Raw genomic sequence first — 22,732 nt, forward strand, 5'->3', positions numbered from 1 at the left:
AGCAGAGTCAGAAGTGATAGACAAATTGCATATCCAAGACCCACTCAACGATCTCTCAAAGGACCACCTCTTAAATACACATCATGACCCACTAACAGAAACCCTCATGACGTCTTCGGCCTAATCAGGAACCTTTCCCCCCGTCATCCCATAGAGTGGTTTGCAAGAAATGGTCATATGATAACAAAGGAACTGCACGTTCTTTCAGACAGAAACCTACAGATTTATTGCTGTGTGTGTGTGTGTGTGTGTGTGTGTGTGTGTGTGTGTGTGTGTGTGTGTGTGTGTGTGTGTGTGTGTGTGTGTGTGTGTGTGTGTGTGTGTGTGTGTGTGTGTGTGTGATATTAAACTGAGACAGTTCAATGAGAAGTCTGAATATAACAGTGAAACAGTAACTGATTAAGCGTAAATAAGTTTTTCTTGCAACAGGTGTCAATATACTTATCTATTTCCAAGCTTTCAGCTCTTATATTGTGGGTCATTACGTGTGCTGTAGTGACCTCTATGATATGCAACTTGCAAAATGTGGCTATAATTGTTCACAGGCTGCTAACCCCTGCAGCTTTAAGCCCAACAAGTTTTAACACCAAGCGCTGTGCATGCAAGGCAGGCAATGCATGCTCTAACACCCTCCAACTCGCACTTACTCCTGACCTTGCACGCTGTACAGCAAATAAAGGTGTGAAACAAGGTTTTTAGCGTGTGATATGATGGAACCAGCTCGTATAATTCAATGACCTGCTGAAGTGGTGCATTCTGTAAAAAATACACTTATTTGGAGGCTCTGTTGTTTATTATGTAGTTGGTAGAGGTTTTTAACTAACGGACACGACAGAAGTGGAGAGCTTTCTCCTAGTGGTTTTCCCTCTAACATTTTGACTTTTGCCACCTTTATTTTCTGTATTTTTCCCTTCTTTCTATCGCTCTGTTTTCAGTTTACAGTTTGTGTAAGTATCTAAACCTTTTCTCTCTCTCTCTATTTGTGGGTATCTCTGTTTGCAATAATCTGGCATGCTTCAGTGTGTTTTTTTCTTTCCCAAATCTTCAAAGGAAATTTTGTATTAGACTTTCTTTGGTCTGTAACTTAATGTATGTCAATGATATTCACAATAGGCCCCCAGTAGTCTGCTTGATGCCCTGGAGCAGCACTTGGCCTCTTTAGAGGGAAAGAAAGTCAAAGACTCAACAGCAGCCAGCAGGTAGGTCTGCTGCACTTCATCTGGCTCTGAGCAAAAGCTTATGTTTGCTTCAAAAACTTCATGATCTTTGACTGATTTTAAGTTGTATTTTTTCACGTTCCGCAGTTAAATAGTTATTTTATGTTTCTTAAACAACAAGCATGGTAGAAACATGACAACTCTGACACTAGAAAGAAGTAAAACACAAAGCGCACCAAACCGCTATATGTGCAAACGTGTAGTGTCTCGACAGCCCTGAGATGATTTTTGATCCGTTGATTTAGGGCCAGCACCCTCTCCAGTGCGGTCTCCTCCCTGGCCAACACTGGCATATCTTTCACCAAAGTGGACGAGAGGGAGAAACAGGCAGCCCTGGAGGAAGAGCAGAGTCGCCTGAGAGCACTAAAGGTACATTTTCCTCACACATCTACATTTCTTTCAGCGTAGCATTCTTCAGGCCTGCTGGCATTTCGCGATACCTTGAAGTTGAATGAATAAATGCCATTCGTGTCATTATGATTGCCTTCTAATGATAATTTTAAATGCATAGCTGAAGTAGGTAGAGCGGTTGTCTAATCGCCGAATTAGATCGGTGGTTCAATAATAATTCTAATAATGATAGTAGCAGGACGTGTCTGGCACGACCAGAGTCAAGATAAACCCACGACCCATGGAAAAGGAGCTTTAAAGTATCCTAAGATGTCCCCCAGCAGTCTCAGCCTATAGCAGCATATCCAGGGTGAAGAACAGGGCAAATCTGAGCCGGCCCCAACTATGAACCTGAGCCAGCATCAGCTAAGCGCTATCAAAGAGTCTACCTTTTTAAATGAGGTGATTGTCTGCCCCCCGGACTGAAAGTGAAAGTTGGTTCCACAGAAGAGGAGCTTGATAGCTGACGGTTCTAACTCCCATCCTACTTTTTAAGATGTGTAAACGGATATCTATCTTACGATCTGGACCTGTCGGAACTACAGCCAATGAAAGGATGCGATACAATATTTTCTCCATACTTGAGCCACAATACTATCTTGTTGCAATCTTGGAGACCAGACATTCACCTCTGGGATTCGTCCAAGTCATGTGGCATGAAAGCCTTCAATTTAAAAGCCCCTTTCATGCAGAGATTCTGCAATTCTGCTGTAAAGACTCTGCTTTATCATTCTGAACCAAACAACAGTGTCATTATGCCGCCCCAGTGTGTGATTTCAGCATGCTGGCATCACAAGAGCCGTGGTGTTTAACAGCGTTCGCGTCTAGTGTGACGTGTAACTTGCGCATTAGGCAGTGACTAGCATCCCAAACGATAGTGGCATGTTGAGGTCCTCGTCTCGGAGAGTAAGGATCTAACAAATCTTCTCTCAATTCGCTGCTTTTCACAGTTACTACTGGTTCGATGCTAAATGCTGCTTGGATATTTAAATTCCTTGACATGTAGTTTGAACTTTGCCTAATACTGTCCTCCTAATGATTGAAGGAGCAGCGTCTTTTAGATCTCCAGAAGAATCCCTCCGCAGCAACCACAGACTCCTCCCCTATTTCCACGGTGGGTGGGACCATCAACTCTGCCCCTGCCATTGACCTCTTCTCCACCCCCAGCTCCACCAACAGGTGACACCACAGGACTTATTCCAGGGTTTCCGTGGGTCCTCTAAAGGTCAAAAATCAAAGAATCTGAATTGTAGGCCTTAAAATGTCATAAAAAGTCTTAATTCCGATTTCGACTGGTCATAAAAATGTATTGGCTTATATGTGACTTTTATAAACTTTTAAACTTCAGTGCTTTTTAACGTGTTTTTGGAATCACGCGACAACAAAACGAAACGCACAAGGAAACAATAAAAATGCTGCAAACGTCAGCCCGGTCAGGATTTATTAGAGCACGCCAAAGTGTGTGTTGTGATGTTCGTTGCGGGATAACGCAGGGAGCGGGGGGTGTATTTATATTTAGTAAACTGTGAACAGACGCCAGTGCCAGAAGGGAGCGCGAGTGCATGGTAATATTATATTGGATGGCTGGGCAAAGTTGAAAAAAATTAACTGCATGATTTAATCGCATGATTCTTCTGCGATTAATCACATTATGTGCCTAATTCAGTAAAAACTAGTGTATTGCACGTTTTTATTTTACATTATAAGTAATGTTATCAGAACAATATAACAGGCACTGTCGGAGCAACGGCAAGTTAATGCGCATACATATATAGTTTATAAATCTGTTCTTTTTTTTCTGAACAGGTACTGTTTAGTAGTAAGGGTCCCTGTGATGTTCAGTTTATTGCTTACTTTAAAGATGTATGTTAAAGACCAGCAATTGATTAACTTTAAACAAAAGCAATACATGCTTTTGATTTTCAGTTCAGTTTTTCTTACTTAGTGAGAAAAGTCCGGTCTGCGTTGGATATGTGAAGGGCATCTGACAGGTATCAGTCAGGATCTCTCACTGATCAGCAAAGGCTTTGCGCATGCACGATTAATGTTTAATCTGGACGCGGAGCCTGCAGCTGGCAATGAACCACCTGTGAGCGCTTTATGAGTTGGAGCAGCTCGCGGCAGCACACACTGCTCGTTGATAACAAAAACTACATAACAATATGTGCTTTCACGTCAGGCTCAAGTCGGCAAGTTGTCAACACTTATTTTTCATTTTTGATTGACCTCACGTGGGCTGGATTGGGAGAGTCTTAAGACGCCCAGGTCTGAACTACGCCGTCGTATGTTCTATTCTGTTCATTTCTACAATATAGTCGCTTACCCCTACCATTATGTTGAGGGGGCGCTATTTGCAGATCAAGACAAACATCCACAACAAGCTGCAAGGAGACGCTCTTGCAGCCTGTACTACCACCACCACAAACATCACTGTAGTAGTTCATACTAAATCTACCCTCTGATTCCAGTTTATTTATTTTCTGGTCTTTCTCAGTTGTCATTCGTTCCTTAAGGCTCTGTAGTTTAATGTACAACCATCTAACACTTGCCCAGAGTTAAGTATATTCATCGAGCAAACTATACCTACCTTGGAGTGTTACAATAGCCAGTATCATATTATTCCATGTGTCCATCCAAACAAAATTGGTGGATCCAAATGTTAGAAACAAAACATGTTTGATGAAATTTCATTTAATCATCCATAATAAGTGTATGAGTATTTTTCCAAGTTGGCCACTGAATAGTTGATACATGCAATGCATTAAGTGTGCAACGCACTATTTTATTGAGTGGGCCGGTCTGACAGCAACTCACCGGGTCAACTCCCGTGTCCCCCAGTCCGCCCCTGGCAACACTTGTAATTTGTTATTCATGTTGAATTAACCTTTGGTAGTTGCATGGCAATGAAGGCTGATGTCATTTGTTTTCTCCTGGTAAAATTAAATGTGATAGGGGCGTTATGAATCAGTGAAGAACACATTGTGACTGATGGACCCAATCAATAAGCAAACATGGATGTCAACGTCATAGTTTTCAAAAGTCCTCTTTTGCGTGTGGAGACAAACAAATTTTAAAGAGTTTTCATTACGTTGCTGAAACACAGCGGTAGTGTGGACCATGGGTAACAGTGGAAAAAGTTTTAAAACAAATGCATATTAGTGGTGATGTTGCCTGACAGACTATTGCAGATGTTTAAAACCCGGTGATAAAAGCTGAAAGAGAATCATTTTATTTATTAAAATTAACATTTGGCCATTTGAAGACAACAAACTGAATTGGATCATATTTGCTGATGTGAATGAGCTTTTTGTGCCTTAACAGCTAAATTTCTGAGAACTTCTAACTGGTTTTGAAACGGACTCAGTTTGATACTCTGTCGGTTTAGTTATCAAGGTTGTATATACTTTGATCCCCATGTAGAAACTAGAGCGCTGCATGACTGATAACATGCATTGCAAGTTAAAATATGTGTATAATATGTAAATAGCAGGCAATGTAACACTCCACCATAACAATCGGCAGTATTATCACCAGTATTTGTTCACAGAAATAAGAATATGTAAAATATCTTTGGGTTACTCTGCATTGCTCAGGAGTCAGGACAAAAAGTTTCTTCTAAAGGCAACCTTATGTTAAACGTTCTGTTTTGTCAATGAGTGACTGATTTATCCTACATGGTCTTGTTTTTCTGCCCTTTCCCACCAGCTCCTCCAAAGCAGCCAGTGAGCTGCTGGACCTGCAGCCGGCTTTCCAGCAGTCGCTGCCTCCGTCCACTACCAACACGTGGGGAGGTGAGGGCTCTGCTCGTCTTCACGACACGTCACACACTCATTAGCACACATCTCTGACATTCCTCACAGTAAACGCATTCAGACCATCGAACATTCCTTAGACTGTCTGTTAAGGACTGAGGTTAATCAAAGTATTGAGTTTTGTATATATAAATACAGAATTATCTGTTGAATCAGTTTTTTTAGGTGTTTTTAACTTTAGCTGGTGTTTTACTTTTTCTGTAAAACAAACTATCTGACCTATAAACAGAATGTCTTTTTTTTTTTTCCCCTCTTGGCTCTCAAATTACAATGTCACCGCCATGAGGTGGACGGCTATTTCACCATTATTTATCAGGCACGATCAGTCATAAAATCTGTTAATCATGTACCTTATTTTTATATTCCCAGGCCACTGAAACGACAAATGTTCCTATTGAAAACTTATGTATGTACTTGCTTTGCGTCATTTGTCACCTGTAAAGATGGAAGTAGTAGTAGGGCAACTGTACCAGGAAGTAATGATCAAAGAGCAAATGTGACTAAAACAGTTCCTACATTTGCATGTCAGATTTTTTTTTTTGGGAAGATTAAACGTAGGAATTTAATAATTGAAAGACATTTCAGTGGCTGCTGAACACTTTGCTTGCGTCATATTACTGTACCTAAGTACACAATGGAACTTGTTACTTGTGCACGGTTTGTAGGTGAACCTGGTTTGCATTTGGACTTTGCAATTTTTGGCGTTTTTAATTCGGAGAATAATGGCTTGCACAGTTGTAACCTTATCTCTTCATAATGTTTTTCATGTCAAAGAGTATGCAAATATTGGTGGTCTAAATATGATAGCCGTAATTTAGAATATTAGTGCGCAGACTAAAAGTATAGTTTTAAATTAGGACACATGGTTCATGCTTATTCATATGAAGTAACTTTTATTTATTATATTAAAACTGCACAGTGGTGTAGTGGCTAGCACTGACGCCTCACAGCAAGAGGTTTCTGTGGTTCAGATCCCGGTTTGGCAGGTCCTTCTGTGTGGAGTTTGCATGTTCTCCCCGTGGCACCGTGGGTTCTCTCCCGGTTCTCCGGCTTCCTCCCACAGTCCAAAGACATGCTGCATAGGTTAATTGGACTCTAAATTGCCCGTAGGTGTGAGCGTGAATGGTTGTCTGTCTATGTCTGCCCTGTGATGGACTGGCGACTTGTCCAGGGTGTACCCTGCCTTCGCCCCTTGACAGCTGGGATCGGCTCCAGCGCCCCGCGACCCTAATGAGGATAAGCGGTTCAGATGATGGATGGATGAATATTAAAACCATTTTCAAAATAAAGCACGAGTGATATTTACCCATTGTTATCTGACAAAGAGCAACATTTTGAATGAAGGCAAAGGTAATAAGTACAACATTTTAACAACATAACAAATTTACCCTTGGGGATTAATAAAGTTTATATCTATTCATTTAATATTGACTCGTCAATGCTGTATAATTACGGTCTTGTTCATGTTTGCACTTTGTTATTTTGTAACAATCGGGTTAGGCATTCCCCAAATTGACACTTCTGAACACAAACATCATAAATGGCTATTTTTGTGTGAGCACGGCTGTCTCTGGCTATTAGGTGTGGACTCTGCCCGTTGTGATAATGTAGACTTTTAACCTGGTGACTGCTTGTGATAAAGCTGGGCGTGAGGACTATGAGGGAGTGCATGATCTCAGCCTGTCTCTGTATCTTAAACACTGTTTTAATCCGTCTCACCTGCATCATCGTCATCTTCCCCTGTAGCCCATCTCGCATGCACTTTTTTAAAACTTCTCTTTTTCCATTTTCTCACCCTCCTCTCTGCCATAATCTCTGCATTCCTTTTTTTTCCTTGTTCTTTTTTTCTCCCCCTCTGCTCACTCAGATCCTTTCACCTGTGCTGCAGAAGCTGTGGAGGAATCTATTACAAACTCAAACCCTTTCCTCACACTACCTGTTGTCGATGCTGTCCACCTGTCCATGGTGTCTTCAGACGCTGGCAGCCTGTCCGCTAGGACACCTAGCCATGAAGTGTTTGGTGGGATTGTTTTGCTGCATCCTCTTTTTTTTTTCATCCTCCAGATTACATTTTGTGTTGTACGGCTGCCATTAGTCTCATAACATCAATCTGGCAGGTGGTTTAATGCCATTTAAAACGGGCACGGAATGAATAGATGGAAGTATATTTCAGGGCAGTGGGGAAAGGAGGAGGACATATCTGAGGTGGTTAAGGGTCACTAGTCATAACGTTTTTTTGACTCTTTACTCCATCTATCAAAGATCTGGCTCCAACCCACATCAAATATGTGTTTCCTTCCACAATCAGACTATGTTCCTACAGTTTATTTCCTCAGCACTTAACTCTCTGATTAAGGCTGCTATATCTTTTATTTGATTTCTCTCGTTCTGTTTGTACTTTAAGGGACTTTGTTGCAGAATGTCCATCTTTACCAACAGGCTTTTTGTCTTTCTGCAGATCATTACAATCCCTTTTACGACTCTAACTCTTCCTTGGCATCTGATCTTGATTCCGTCACGCCAATAGAGACATTTATCACAGGTACAGACGACTGTCAGTGAGATGAGAGTAGTGAGATGATTTGTGAATGGTCATGAGTAGAACTAGATTGACACGGTTTCTCTGGGTGAATTTGGAGTGTTAACCCCTAAGCCGTCCTGCTGAACATGCCTCCTCTGTCCCTCGCTGCTTCCTAGACACTATAGTTGTGAGACTAAATACAAAGGCAAAACTCAGGGCAGCTATGTGATGAGTGCCAGCTTCCTCTGCTTTTGAGCTGCAAATCCTGACCTTTGTTTTGTTTTGCCCTGCTAAAAAACCATTCCCACAGTTGCTCGGCTTCCTTGGCGCTCTTTAATTTTTCTGGTCTCATATCTTCATAATCTTTTCCGCTCTTCCTTCCTCCTCTTTCTCCATCTGGTCCTTTGCCTATCTGCTGCTGTTGCTGCTGTGTGTCAGACTCCTTCTGTGGGCCAAGCCCTTACAACACCACTCCACTCTTCCAATCTGAGTCCCCTGCTGTAGCTGGTCTATTCAGAGGTGGGTATTCCCAGGTTGATCAAGGTGAAATCCAATCTAATGCTCCAGATGTTCCTTACTTGTCTTGTATTTGTCGTAGTCCCCTGAGGAAGTGTCCAGACAGGCATCAGTGTTTTTACAGCATAGCCGTAGTTTAGTTTGTTAAAAAAAATGTGTCTGTGATCTAAAGGAAGACGGATGGTAAATATAAGGTTTTTGTGAGTTTCTTGACACTTATACTAAAAAAATTTTTGCCAATTGATCAATCTATGGATTGTTTTTGTTCCCACAATTAATCATTTAAAATGTCAGAAAATAGTGAGTCAAGCCATGTGAACTTCTCAGAGCCTAACATGGTGTTCTCAAAATGCCAAATGTCTTATTTTGGAGAAAAAAAAATGCCAGTTATCAGAAAGTTTTAGCTCCATGTTGAAATAGGCCACGATGGACTAATCCATGAATAGTTTCATTTTTAGAATTGAGAATTCCTCAGAATTAAACAAGTTTCCTCGACTTTCTTAGGCCATGTCCACACTACTACGTTTCCATTTTTTAAATCGCATATCTTTTGCTGGGTTTACACTGATCGTCCAATCCTCTGTTGTAACTAGAGAATTTTGAAAACGATAACGTAGACACCCGTGTTTGCTTCTTTTTTGCGGCCTCAACAGACACGTGTCCTTCCCTTTCCGGAAGAAACAACCAACAGTCTTGATCACTGATGACTACCAGGTTAATTCAACATGAAAAGTAGATGACAGGCGTTGTTGTCTATTCTAGCAGCTATTGTGTAGTGAAATTTTACATTTTATGATTTCTATTTATTTTGATTTTTTAAATAGACCAGTCTCAAATAAACATATTATGTGGATGTGGCCTCATCCTCAATACATAGGAGGTAACCAATTTCCCCTCTTGACACTGGACCAAATTCTAATATTGCTGGTTAAATTTAATTTGAAAGAAATACCTAAAACCTTAAGTATGTAGTTTTTATTCTATAGCTTTGCATAATTTGTCTTCTGTACAGACGAAAGTAGTATTAGAGCAACTGTACCAGGAAGTGCTGATCCAAAGAGCAAATTTGATTAAAATGTTGCTTTCTGATGGGTGAGGACACTGGGAAATGGAACCGTACTCTGACAAATCGAGCTGTTTCCAGACAACAGACGCGGAGGTTTTAACGCATAGTATGCCGCCAGTGGTTGTCCAACCCTAAGAAGGGACATTTTCCTTGAAAGATAATGGATAAAGACCATATTGTAGTATTGTCAACCTTTCTCTTTGGTTTTGGCGAAAAGAGTGGTGACGGTGTTCAGGGTGGTTTTGTGTTTCTTCTGCATACACTGGAAGACTTTCTTTTAGAACTAGTCACATTATCCACCTTTTTTCAAAAAGTTGGAGTTTATCCACTTGCTTCTGGTTGTGTTGGGAGGAACAGTGGTATGGCGTTGTCAATATTTGGATGCTTATAGTTAATTTTTCTTTTTTGCCTCAATAGGGTTTCCAGCCTCCCCAACACAGCAGCCACAGAACTCTCGAGGCCTTAACGTCGACTTTGACTTAGTATTTGGCAACAATGTCAACGCTAACAATCTGGATGCTACAGGTAGGACTGATATCCTTACACACATTGACACTATATATTCCCCATTGCCCTTTGGGAGCCAGCAGACTTCATGTACTCTGCTGCCACCTTAAGGTTTGAGGGACAGGTTGCAAGTCCATTGGATCATGCTGAGGCTATAGGAAATCAAAGTGTTGGACTTTGATTTGTTTGTCAGTTTGTGTGGTTATGTGGACTATGAATGTTCTAAGCATATCCCAAATACTTGACTTATCAGGTCATTTGACTTATTGTTGACATGATTGCCTATTTCCCCTCTTTTTACAATTTTAATCCCGGCTAATCAACCCAGACAGTATTTTACTTACAACCCACAGGGTCAATGAGAGATCCTTAATGACAAAGACATTTTTTGTCCATGAAATTAATATAACACTCACTCTAGCGAAGAAATAGTGATGACTGCCATCTGTGATGCGCTTGAAATGTTTTTTTCCACTTATTGTTGAATATCCAAACAATTATGTGCTTCTGTCATCTCACCACATATTTATGTTTTGCATGCACATGTGCAGAAAATGACGCTGTTTCACTGCGTTATGTGTGGCTGTAGAGTCATTTCAGCTGAGATGGTCTCACTTGCAGAATCTTTGTATACTGGCTATTGTTATTTTCAATGTGCTGCAAACTCTACAAAAGCCCAGCGATCACTTTTTTAAAATTAATTATTTCAAAATCCAAATATCTCTTTAAATGCTCATTGGCTTAAATACTCATTAGTGTAATTCCTAACTAATATGTCCATTACTGGAAACACTGAAACCCTGTACATGTATTTAACACTGAGATGGATTTGAGGAAATGAAAAATTGTGATTTACAGTGGTCCCTCGTTTATCGCGGGGATATTTTCTAAAAATAACCCGCAAAAGACGAAATCCAGCAAGTAATCAGCTTTATTTTTTACAATTGTTATACATGTTTTAAGGCCGTAAAACCCCTAACCACACACTTTTATACACTTTTCTCAGACAGGCATTAACATTTTCTCACATTTCTCTCTTATTTAAACACTCAAGGTTCAAACTTACGTGGATTAAAAAAAATAAGCCCAAACATTTTGAACAAATTTCATTTTAATGATCAATCTACGAGGTCCTCTGACCGTGCCTCTTTGTCCTGGCGCCGCTCCACTGTCTTTTTAGCCGAACGTATTCTGTACTGACAGGAGACACTGCACGGAGGAGATTGATTGACAAGGGTGTACAGTACAGTCCCTTAGCAAATCAGGACGCAGAACACAATGCACGTTCATACTGTATGCTGTAAAAAAAATAATTTAAAAAAAATCTGCAAGTCCGTGAAAGATCTGAAAGGATGTTTTTATAGAACACTGTCACTGGAGTGTGTGAGGACTCGTAGTAATTATACCATCTGACACGCTCATTGATTGCAAAAGTTCACTGGGTGCTCACAGTCTCACATCATTTTGTTTCTCTCCTCCCTTGTCTCCTGGGGTTAAACACTCTCTGGGGCTTTGGCTTTTTGCATGGCGTGTGCATGACTGGGTGAGTTGACTCAACACACACTCCTCTTACTCAGTTTTTTTCCTTTTTTCTGTGAGCCCTGCTGTCCTGCCTCAGCGTGTGCGTGCGTGCGTGCGTTCTGGGCCCCCAACCTCTCACCCTCGCCTCCCTTCCTTTCCCTTTGTCCTGCCCCCTTTTTGATTGAGATGTTTTAGGTGGCATCCTCAAACCCACAGTGACATCTTCACCTAGTCAGGGTCTGGGCATGACCCTGAACGACCAACAGGCCCACAAACTGGTCTCCAACGACCTGGACTCATCACTTGCCAACCTTGTCGGCAGTAAGTTACCTTTTAAAAAATTGTTGTTTGTTTTTTTTAAAACAACTAATTGTGCTATAAGCACCTTTTGATGAGGCGTAATCTGTACAGTAAAAATAACATTTATACAGTTATAGCATGGAAATAAATATTTAAAATTAGCATAAAATGTTATGAGTAAAGGAACATTACATTAGTCTTTCTACATGTTCTGCTTTGTGTTAATAAAGTCTTTTGTTGTGGTGCATATCTTAATTTGCATCTGTCCTCCTTAGATCTGGGAATTGGCAACGGCACAGCAAAGAAGTGAGTGCACTCAAGTCACATGTAACTTCATATCCCTGGTGCTGCATACTAAACATGACAGACATTTTGACTTGACCTCTGTAGTGATCTCCACTGGAGTCAGCCTGGTGAGAAGAAGCTGACTGGTGGAAACAACTGGCAACCCAAGACGGCTCCTTCTACCACGTGGAACGCTGCAGCCATGGTAGGGCACACCGGTCTGCTTCTATTCCCCAACCAATAAACATCCAAAAGGAGATCAGTTTGGCACATTTCTGTTTCCCTGTTTTTCATACACTAATAAGTAGTGATGTCGACCAAAAAACAATATTTGGTTGCCAATTACTTCAAAGGAGTCAGCTGAGGTGGTTCGGGCATATAATCCGGATGCCTCCTGGATGCCTCCCATTAGAGGTTTTCCAGGCACGTCCAACTGGGAAGAGGCCCCGGGGAAGACCCAGGACACGCTGGAGGGATTATATCTCCCGGCTGGCCTGGGAACGTCTCAGGGTCCCCCAGAACGAGCTGGAAAATGTTGCGGGTGAGAGGGAAGCCTGGGTCGGTCTGCTGGGTGTGCTGCCACTGCGACCCGACCCCGGTTAAGCGGCGGAAAATGGATGGATGGATGGATGATGGATGGTTGCCAATGGCAGTCTTGCAACCTTTACTGATAAACCCTGTTCTTAGAAGTTCTAAGAATATTGGACAGCAAGCTAAATTAATCAAATGACTTTTTACCAATATCAGGTTACTGCCATGTCAACTCTGTTTTCTGCCCCGTCCATCTGTCTGTTCTAGTCAGGTGGAACTAAGGCGTTCCTGGATGTTATTTCCTGTGCTTTCTAGGCTACAGAGTCCTTTCTTCTGGTTAACGGGTGTCATAAAAGTCCCTACCTCTTGTGTCTGCCCGTGATAACCGATTGAATAGTGGCAGTTTGAGTGTTTCTGGAGCTTTATTCCTCTTGTTTCACATAACTGCAGATTGATTTCAGACTGCATGCTTTCATTGCGGTTTTCCCATGGTCATAGTAGGATCAGTGAGCTGATTGTTGTGATCAGGAACAACTACCAGAGCATTGCTGATGAGGTCCCAAATCCAATAAGAGCTTTGATAATTATCCCAGAATTGTTTTTTAGGATTTATTGTTTAGTTTTTCTCAAACATGCCCAAGCATGTTAAAGTAACAATTTCTAGTTAACTTGGAAAACACTAAACTCCAAAAAATACTTTGTATTCTCATTTGTGAAAAAGTTGCATGACAAACCACGACTACACATGGTCTGTTGCGGTGACATTTCCAGTTCCTCATCATATAGTACATGCAACACAACACTACCTGCTCATATTAGTTAATAAAGGTGTTGGGTTTTACAATGCCAACTCGCAACAGAAAAAAAACATTGAAGAAAGCCTTTTTTATTATCAAGGCAAATTCGTTTTCTTCAAATTGAAAAATATTTGAACTGTTGAAAGTATACTATAAATAAATACAAAACACTTCACTTCAAACTACAGCTTCAAACTTTTTGATTTCAATCTATGAATTTAATCTGAACTTCCCCTTTGGTAAACCGTTGAAACGGATCCTCTGACAGTAATCCTGCAGAACACTGTGTGTGTGTGTGTGTGTGTGTGTGTGTGTGTGTGTGAGAGATTGTGATGAAAGCACACATGAGTTATTGATGATGTGGCCAAATGTCAGCTCATGATCAAAGGCTGATTAGTGTTCTGAGGAAGCCAGGAAGAAAGAGTTGGCGACTTGAAGCTGATCTACGAACAAGCAGAGACACAACATCCATCAGTCGTTAAAGAAGGACTCTAATGTGATGCAGAGATCCAGCCTCATCATGTCGTTCTTGACTGACTGAGGAACGCTGAGTGAGAGCTCCCTGAGACAAGGCATACATTGTCTGTGAGGAGGAATTCTGAAGGAGAGCTCTCGGTGCAATGAAACAAGCGCAGTCTGTGATGAAAGCACCATTTTTGGCACCAGCGTCATGTCTGACTCACTTGCGCCTCCCTCGCCAATGACTGAATAGTTATTGAAATGTATCCTTCCCGAGAGGGCTGGGCGGGAGACAAATCTGGGTTTGTTATCACTGCAGGGGCTGTTGGGGAAGCAAGCAAGCAAGGAAAAGGAAAGGGTCTGTACTTCTCTTTAAACTCCTTCCACAAGGAGCACCTGCCAGCAACCAACTTCTACCCCCAAGACTCAACGCACTCCTTTTTGATTCCTTCTATGGTTAAAATACATCTGATAACAATAGAAGCCCTGAAAGTCATTTGGTAGGGTTTACACATTTTTAATAAGACTTCTTTCCACCTTCATGTTTTGGGGATTCACAAGACCGTAACTGGATTGTGTTGTTTGAGATGGTTACTGTTTTTTTTTCCTAAATGTAACATTTAGCTTTTAAAGTAATGTTTTAGTTTCATCAGAACACAAACCTTTCTGCCAGTTGGTTGCAGGATCCTTCAGATAGACCCTCCTATACATGTTTGCATTATCTTTGACATTCTTATGTCATGCCCCCTGTTGGTCTTCTCTCATGATCATGTAGGTAGTGTAGATTGACATTCTGATTTTGGTGGGTGGTGCCTTTCCATTTAATGATCATTTTAACGTGGTTTCGATGTATCTTTGCAACCTTGGAGATCGTTTGGTATGTCTCAACTGATGTGTTCCTTTCTTGTTATGGCACATCTTATTATTGTGATTCCACACCATCATCCTTAAGGCATTTGGTTATTCCTGATAAAGATAGTGTATGTATTTAATCAAAGTAATTGCAATTGTTAATTTTGGATTAATCTTAGAATCTTTGTATTTTTCACAATTAAAAGGCAAAAGGTGTGATTATTAGGAAGAATGTCTTGCATATGATTTCCAGGCTAGATGGACATCTGAAAATTGGTGTAGGGATGTATTAGGCTTCTGAATCCATCATCATGACATTTTCCTGAATAGGTTAATTTGAGTTGTTCTTATTACATGTATGCTGAGGTCTGACTTGAAAGTGTTTCTCTATTAACAAACTGAACAGTGAGTTGGGTTGTTCGTGTCCTGATTCTGTAGAAGGAATCATCTTGTCTCTTGTCCCCTCAGGCACCATCTGTGATGGCCTTCCCTGCAACCACACCGACAGGCATGATGGCATATGCAATGGTAAACACACACACACACACACACACACACACACACACACACACACACACACACACACACACACACACACACACACACACACACAGTCTCCTCCTTGAATGTCTAACATATCTATTAGTATGTAATGTGAAATGACTTTTATTCTAGAAAGTATCTGTTAACATGAACCATATTTATTTCATCTTTAAACGTGAGTGTAACACTTTCGTGTGCTACCTCAGATGGGATGAATCTGTCTGTTCACTCAATGCCAGTAAATGTGTCACCTTCTGCCAGCACAACGGACTGAATCGAGAGCCCTTAAAGTATCTGGGTGATGGTTAGTCAAGTCATCATCACTGAACAGGCTGGTTTTCTTCAGAATTCTTTTTTTTAAGTACAGCTGAAGATTAAATCAGGGACCTTATTTAGATCTTTTTTTGGTTGTAGGTTGTGTAATCCAGCCTTGCTGCATTTTCCTTTCTCTCCGCTTAGCCTCCCCACGGAGGATCCATGATGATGACGACGCAGCCCACTATGATGTACAGCCAGCCAGTGATGAGGCCAGCCAACCCTTTTGGCCCCAGTCCAGGTGCACAGGTAACAGCTGTCTGCTTCTACAATGTCCCGATCCTTCCACATCAGAGCTTCGAGTATGTGTGTGGTGGATTCTTCTATAATGCAGTAAAGGCTCAGCTCTGTGGGTCCACTTCCTTTTGGTTCTGCCTCGGACGAGCTTTGTTTTCAGTTGTGTTTCTCCACAGCAGGTCAGCGCATAGGTTGAGCTCATCTGTGTGGGTCAGAGCGCTCAAATCTGAAAAAGTTGATTCATAACAAAATGCCACAAGAGCTTGTGAGAGCATTTTAGCTAGTGAATTTATATACAGTACTTAAAACATACGATTGGTGACACAAGAGGTGTGTGTGTGTGTGTGTGTGTGTGTGTGTGTGTGTGTGTGTGTGTGTGTGTGTGTGTGTGTGTGTGTGTGTGTGTGTGTGTGTGTGTGTGTGTGTGTGTGTGTGTGTGTGTGTGTGTGTGTGTGTCAAAACTTTATAAGCTGTGATAACCGATCCGTGTGTGTATATGACACTGTTGTTTTTTAATCACTAGATGCACTTTATGTAACCTGAAGGGGGAGGGGTCTTCCCCGTCTGAAGAGGATTCACGGAGAAGACGACTATCCACACAAACATGCCTTTGCTTCTACTGAACTCCTCTCTCTGGGAGTAAAAGGCCCAAATAAGACTTGTTGAATAAAACCACGGTGACTAGAAGCGCTCTGACATCTCAGACTGGCATCGCAGTGGACATTGAGCCCATCATGTCAAAGTCATGGAAGGAGAAGAGAGTGCTGCCATTCAGACCCATGAGGACAGGGATCAAGCCCTATTTGATCCTGGACTAAGAAACACAACACCAATGGGGAGAGCTCTGTGACGTCACGGTTTATGTACCTGGAGAAAAAAGAAAAGTTGGGTTTTTGTCAAATACACATTGTTTGAGTTGTCGTCTTTTGATTATCATAATACCTTCTGAAAGCATCCCTAAATTAGGAAAGAAATTGCAAACTCCTCTTTATACCACACTTTTGTATGTATTGTTTGCAGTAGACATTCCTTGTGTAATGTTTGTATTTATTTATGATTACCTGTAGAAAAGATGACAAAATAAAGTAAATGTAACTAGTCACTGATCTCCTTGTGGACGGTCTTCAGGTTTATACATAGGTATGATTGATTGTAGATTTTGATTTTGAGTGATTGAGTTTTGTTTTTTTTGTTCAAAAAGAAGTTAATATAAAGAAGATGAAGAGATGACTTGTTTTGCTTTTGGCACTAAATATTCTCTGTACTCTTATGATACCTTGTACAGTTGTCTGTGGCTGGAGGGTCACTAAGGATGGGAATGAATGTAATCGTTCATTAACGGGATGATTTCTACAAATTTGGCAAGGGAACATTTTTCACATGAGCAACAGCACTAAATGTTGTGATGGGGGCAGCATTGCATTGGAAAGGGAATCTGCAATTATGCTTTTGACGCTTTTGGCATGCCATTTATTCTGACATTTAACAAAGCTCCCGGATGCCCAGTTCCAGCCTGAATGTGCAGGGTCCCTTTCATGCGCAGATCGTGTTTCCATAGGCAAGCACTTGGGCATTCAGCACGATGTGGGGCCTGGTGAGGCTCCGGGTCGAGGTTCGGGTCAGACTGGTAGCAGAGGGGGGTTCTAGTTCAGGAGAATAGAGCACTGTTGATCGGTGCTTTGTGTATATAAACTTTCCCTGCCAATCACAGGATCGGGCGAGTGCAGGTATGAAAGATGGTCTGAACATTAAAGTGGCCCTGAATACATTCACTGAGCATATTTGCTGTATTGTTCCTGCAGATTATATTTTGGTTTGTTTGATCTTTTTTCCAATAAAGTGCAAGCTTCCACACTATGTGGCTCCCTATTTATTTATCAAAAGAAAATGTATGACAATGTCTGAGGTTGGCAACACAAAATACTTGACGAAACTTTAGAGACGAATGAAGAGTCGCCATGACCCTAATGGGGTCTTAAGGTGGGGGAGTAAAGCCAGCAGGAGATTTACTGAATCTCCATGAGCATCCTGGAAGTCATGGTGATGACGGGGAAAAATGTTTTTAGAGACATGTCTAAATAATGTGTTTGCTGCTAAGTTGCTTATATAAGCAAAAATTTCTGATCTTCATTTAGAGACGGATTTGTAAAGGGTTGTCATTTTCCAATGGCATGAATTGTGGGATATAGAGTACATTAACCTGAAACTAAGAATTGTCTTTCTGTGAGCTTGGACTGGTCTGCTGTAGTGCACCCGTCTGTCTTTGCAGTAGCCCCGGAAGGACAAACCAAACAGCGGCTCTATGGAGGGCTTTTCACGATGAGGTACCTGAAGGCCACCGTAGTTCTCCAACATTGTGAAACTTGAGACGTTGCAATAATGTGAGCTCCAGCTCAACACTAGTGTATAGGCTTTTCATAGTGTCAGTTCCCAGTCCAAACTGAAATTACGATGACATCACTGACCTTTTCGTCACATACTTCACAAAATTCTAAGCTACAGGAGACATGCTTCAACAAATTCATAGTAATTTAATTAGAGTATATCAGTACAAATGAATTGACTTTTTTGATTGACATTTGTGAAGTTTCCCCTTAATGGCGGCATTCAGGAATAACATTTGTGAAAACTGAGTGGTCGGGGATCCAAGTGGTCGCACCCTAGATCATTATGGAGTCCACTGTTGCTGAAGCCACAGGTGCATCCATGTGCAACACACACTCGCACACATAGACACACACACACACACACAGACGGACCTTAATATAAAAGCTACATCCTGCTTGGCAAAGCCTCCACCAGCAATGAGAAGATTGTTTGTTGTGCTGCCACTTCCCCTCAGTCTGGATGCAGCAGGAGAAAGATGCAAGTGTGCGTTTGTGTGACACACTTTCACGATGGAATGAATAGGCGAGTTAATAGAAGCCTCGCTGTTTAACTGAGACCTTCCCTTTTTCAGCAAACCTTCTGTGACCAATCCTTCCCTTCCTCAATGAGTTACCTCTAGATAAAGATTATCTGGGAAGCTGAAAACATATGTACACTAACATGTATTAAAAAGAGCACTCTGATATTTGTATAGTCTGTGCGAAAAATCCATTACTAATATAAAATGCTTGTAAGTATATAGGATTGTGAGAAAATGAAAGAAATGCAAATGTTTTTATGTTGTGAAGAAAATCCCGGGAAATTGCTATTTGGTGTTTTATTGCATTTCTTCTCTTGAGTGTGTGGAAGTTCATTCCACCACAGAAAAGTCATAATTATGAGATAATACAGTTAAAATCATGATATAAAGAGTCATAATTATTTATTTTTTTGTGGCGGCTATGGTCTTCCATAGTTATTTAAATTTTGGAAATGAAAAATGGTGGACTGGAGAGTGAAGCTTTTCTGCCACCTTGTGGTGTTTTGCTGTTTTAAGTTGTCTGCCACTGGTTTTAGCCCTCTGAGGCAAATTTTAAATGTTGGGCTGTACAAAATAAATATAATTGTTTTGGTATTGCTCTGTGCTGTTTATTGTTCTTGGAATTATTGTATTTATTAGATTTCTGGCCCTTTGTGCCAGTGGAAACAAGTTGTTAACATAACATGGACATATCATCACCTTTTAAGTTGATGTGATGGTTACTTATTTTGTTATTTTATTAATTTGTTGTCACGTGTCCATGATGAGTATATATCCAATATGTAAGTCCAGTCTTATTGCTCTGTTTTTGATCTCCACTAACTTCTGTGAATCAATGAGTAATGAGTTTGTAAGTCTTCCCCCTGATTAATTACTTAAGTATGTATGTATTGTGACAATAATCAGTCATCAATTTGTATTACTTATCGGAATTGTTGACTAAACCATTAGTATACCTTTACATGTTTTTATTTAGTTGCCTCATGTCATTGTGAAGACCTATGTCGGTTTTCCAATGCTTCCATGCTGTTATTGTGTCAAACCAGATATTTACATGAGACATTTGAATATATCTATCATGGTTATCCATGTAAACATCCATCTCATAATATCCATCTCATAATAAGAATAATGCTATTGTGCAGAGCTGGCACTGTGATCACATTTGATGTAGATTACCATATTTTTATGTTGCTTGGTTAACATTTTATGAGTTTATGGTTTATTACTTAATCTTATATAATTAAACATATGTATAGTACTTGGGCTCCGATGGCCTCCATCAAAGAAACCAGCTGTAGCCATCAGATCAACTGAGGTTTCCTCGTATTACCGCTTGCTAAAGGACAACTAGCACTGTCAAAATCTTATTTTGTAATAGGATACTATATTTATATATTCATATTTGCAACAATTTTGTTTTTTATTTTCCAGCCAAAGTCTCTGAGATTGTAATTTGAGAGCACAAGATTAGAGTTGATGTTACATGTTGGATGTACCCTATATTGTAAGTGCAATTTTGCACCCCACGGTGTCATGTGACTACAATGTTGTCCCCCATGGTGTACTGTGAGTACAATGTTGTACCCCATGGTGTACTGTGAGTACAATTTTGCACCCCATGGTGTACTGTGAGTACAATGTTGTACCCCATGGTGTACTGTGAGTACAATTTTGCACCCCATGGTGTACTGTGACTACAATGTTGTACCCCATGCTGTACTGTGACTACAATGTTGTACCCCATGCTGTACCGTAAGGAGGCTACTTTACAACATTCACAATCACATTTACAAGGTTAGAAGATTATATTATTGTCATTATACAACATGGTTGCACTACAAAATGCAGAGTGCTGTACCAATAATGTACCCACAAAAACACACAAACAAAAGCTACATTATTATTCCCAGGGCACACTGCTCCTTAATTATAAGGATCGGTCAAATGCTGAGAATAATTTCTCAAGTGGATCAATAAAGGATCATTTCTTGCTTTATTATCTGGTTGTGTAGTCCTCCACCCTTCTCATCTGCTGCTATCCAATTCAATTCAGTTTATTTTGTATAGCCCAAAATCACAAATACAAGATTTCCCTCGGAGGGCTTTACAATCTGTACACATCACATCCCTGTCCCAGGACCTTACATTGGATCAGAAAAAAACTCCCCCAAATAAAAATAGTAAAAACCCTTTCACGGAGAAAAAAGGGATGAAACCTAAGAGAGAGCAACAGAGGAAGACCCCTCTTCCCAGATGAACAGAAGCAATAGATGTCATGTGACCAGAATGAGCTACATACTAGTCACAGCACATTACATGAATATGACAGAAACTATTCATGTAATAGTAGTAGGCATGGAACACAATCCAAATAGCGACAGTCCATGTCAGCGGAAGAATGAGAGAAGAGGGGCATCAGCAGAGCCATGGTCCTAGAGTCCTCCACACTTCTCCTGTGGTCCTACAGTCCTTCACACTTCTCCTCTGGTCCTAGAGTCCTCCACACTTCTCCTCTGGTCCTAGAGTCCTCCACACTTCTCATTTGGTTCTAGAGTCCTCCACACTTCTCATCTGGTCCTATCCACAAGGGTAATCCACCTTTGTCATCTGGTCCAGTAGTCCTCTACTCTTGTCATCTGGTCCTGTAGTCCTTCACACTTCTCATCTAGTTCTAGAGTCTTCCAGACACTTAGAGACTTCTGTTAGTAATGTTGACCTCTGTCTGGCATAGCCGCCAAAACCTTACCTAAAAATAACTGTAAAGTATTGAGAATACAGTGAATCAATAAACAATCTTTGAATTACTCGTAAGTGAGACTTTTACTAGCCTATCTTTAAGTTTATCTGGTATTAACATTAATACCTTTATAATGATGAATAACATAAACATAAAACATAACGTAAAATAAAAAGTATGACGACCATTGATTGTTACCTTAGGATAACACATTGATTGCATCATCAGGATAACACAAAAAGAAAATCAATGTATGAAAGACTAAGAAAAGGTCTGAGGTGGAGGGCCCTGCCTATCATGTAGTCCTTCTCTGCACCTATTTGTGGAGGATCCCAGGCCTGAGGTGAAGGGCCCTGACCATCATGTAGTCCTCTTTTCCTGTGTTGAGGATCCAAAGCCTGAGGTGGAGGGCCCTGATGATCATGTAGTCCTCTTTTCCTGTGTGGAGGATCCAAAGCCTGAGGTGGAGGGCCCTGATGATCATGTAGTCCTCTTTTCCTGTGTGGAGGATCCAAAGCCTGAGGTGGAGGGCCCTGATGATCATGTAGTCCTCTTTTCCTGTGCGGAGGATCCAAAGCCTGAGGTGGAGGGCCCTGGCTCCAAATTGCCGGCCTCCTGGTTCGTCTGCTGTAGTACGTCCTCCTCATTGCTCCTCTTTGTGTTCTTCCTCTATAGCACTCGTATAGAGATAAACAGCACATCTCCATCTGAAGAGACATGAAGCGCTTTTTCACCTTTTCATAAATACAAAATATTGTTGTATTTATCATAAGCAGGATGCTGCTGCTCTCTGCTGGACAACACTGACAATCACCTCTTCACACGTAATTAGATTTTAACGTGTCATAGAAAATTCTTCTGACCTGAATGCAGAGGTGGAAGTATACTCAGAACTTTTACATCAGTAAAAGCAAAACACATGAGTATCAAAGTCTAGTCTGAGAAAAAGTTCTGCATTCAAATTGTTACTTCATATACTTAACTGATCGGTATCTATTTCTGTATTTGTATTCCAAACCTGACATTAACTAAAGCTGTACAACATATGTTGTATAGTACAAAGTGATTTGCAATCCAAAATGTGTGGAGTAATATCAATATAGTTATGCAATATATGTTCTTAGACCGAAACACGAGTGAGCTGTCAATCACATAGAAGCCACGCCCTTAAGACTTGTATCAGGCTGACCGCCCCCTGCTCTCTGCTCCGGGTCT

General features: G+C 40.9%; 1 protein-coding gene across 14 annotated transcripts in view; it reads left to right on the plus strand.

Annotated features, from left to right (window-relative positions):
* The window catches only part of picalma (phosphatidylinositol binding clathrin assembly protein a), a 29,878-nt gene extending 12,152 nt beyond the window's left edge, over positions 1-17,726 (plus strand). For 3 of the 14 annotated variants that reach the window (XM_068599861.1, XM_068599863.1, XM_068599860.1), the window contains exons 10-24: positions 936-947; positions 1,114-1,199; positions 1,463-1,586; positions 2,653-2,786; positions 5,313-5,398; positions 7,287-7,439; positions 7,878-7,961; positions 8,379-8,459; positions 9,940-10,047; positions 11,746-11,871; positions 12,126-12,156; positions 12,241-12,340; positions 15,243-15,302; positions 15,777-15,881; positions 16,393-17,726. In XM_068599861.1, the coding sequence (XP_068455962.1) occupies positions 936-947; positions 1,114-1,199; positions 1,463-1,586; positions 2,653-2,786; positions 5,313-5,398; positions 7,287-7,439; positions 7,878-7,961; positions 8,379-8,459; positions 9,940-10,047; positions 11,746-11,871; positions 12,126-12,156; positions 12,241-12,340; positions 15,243-15,302; positions 15,777-15,881; positions 16,393-16,407 (1,305 nt within the window). In that variant the 3' untranslated portion in view covers positions 16,408-17,726. The remainder of the gene's footprint in view (positions 1-935; positions 948-1,113; positions 1,200-1,462; positions 1,587-2,652; positions 2,787-5,312; positions 5,399-7,286; positions 7,440-7,877; positions 7,962-8,378; positions 8,460-9,939; positions 10,048-11,745; positions 11,872-12,125; positions 12,157-12,240; positions 12,341-15,242; positions 15,303-15,776; positions 15,882-16,392) is intronic. The other 11 variants (XM_068599866.1, XM_068599864.1, XM_068599867.1 and 8 more) reach the window with 11 other exon arrangements.
* The last annotated feature ends 5,006 nt before the right edge of the window (positions 17,727-22,732 follow it).

Source organism: Clinocottus analis, unplaced genomic scaffold (genome assembly GCF_023055335.1).
Source record: "Clinocottus analis isolate CAN_PGR_092001 unplaced genomic scaffold, fCliAna1.0.p SCAF_5, whole genome shotgun sequence".
Classification (NCBI taxonomy): Eukaryota; Metazoa; Chordata; class Actinopteri; order Perciformes; family Cottidae; genus Clinocottus; species Clinocottus analis.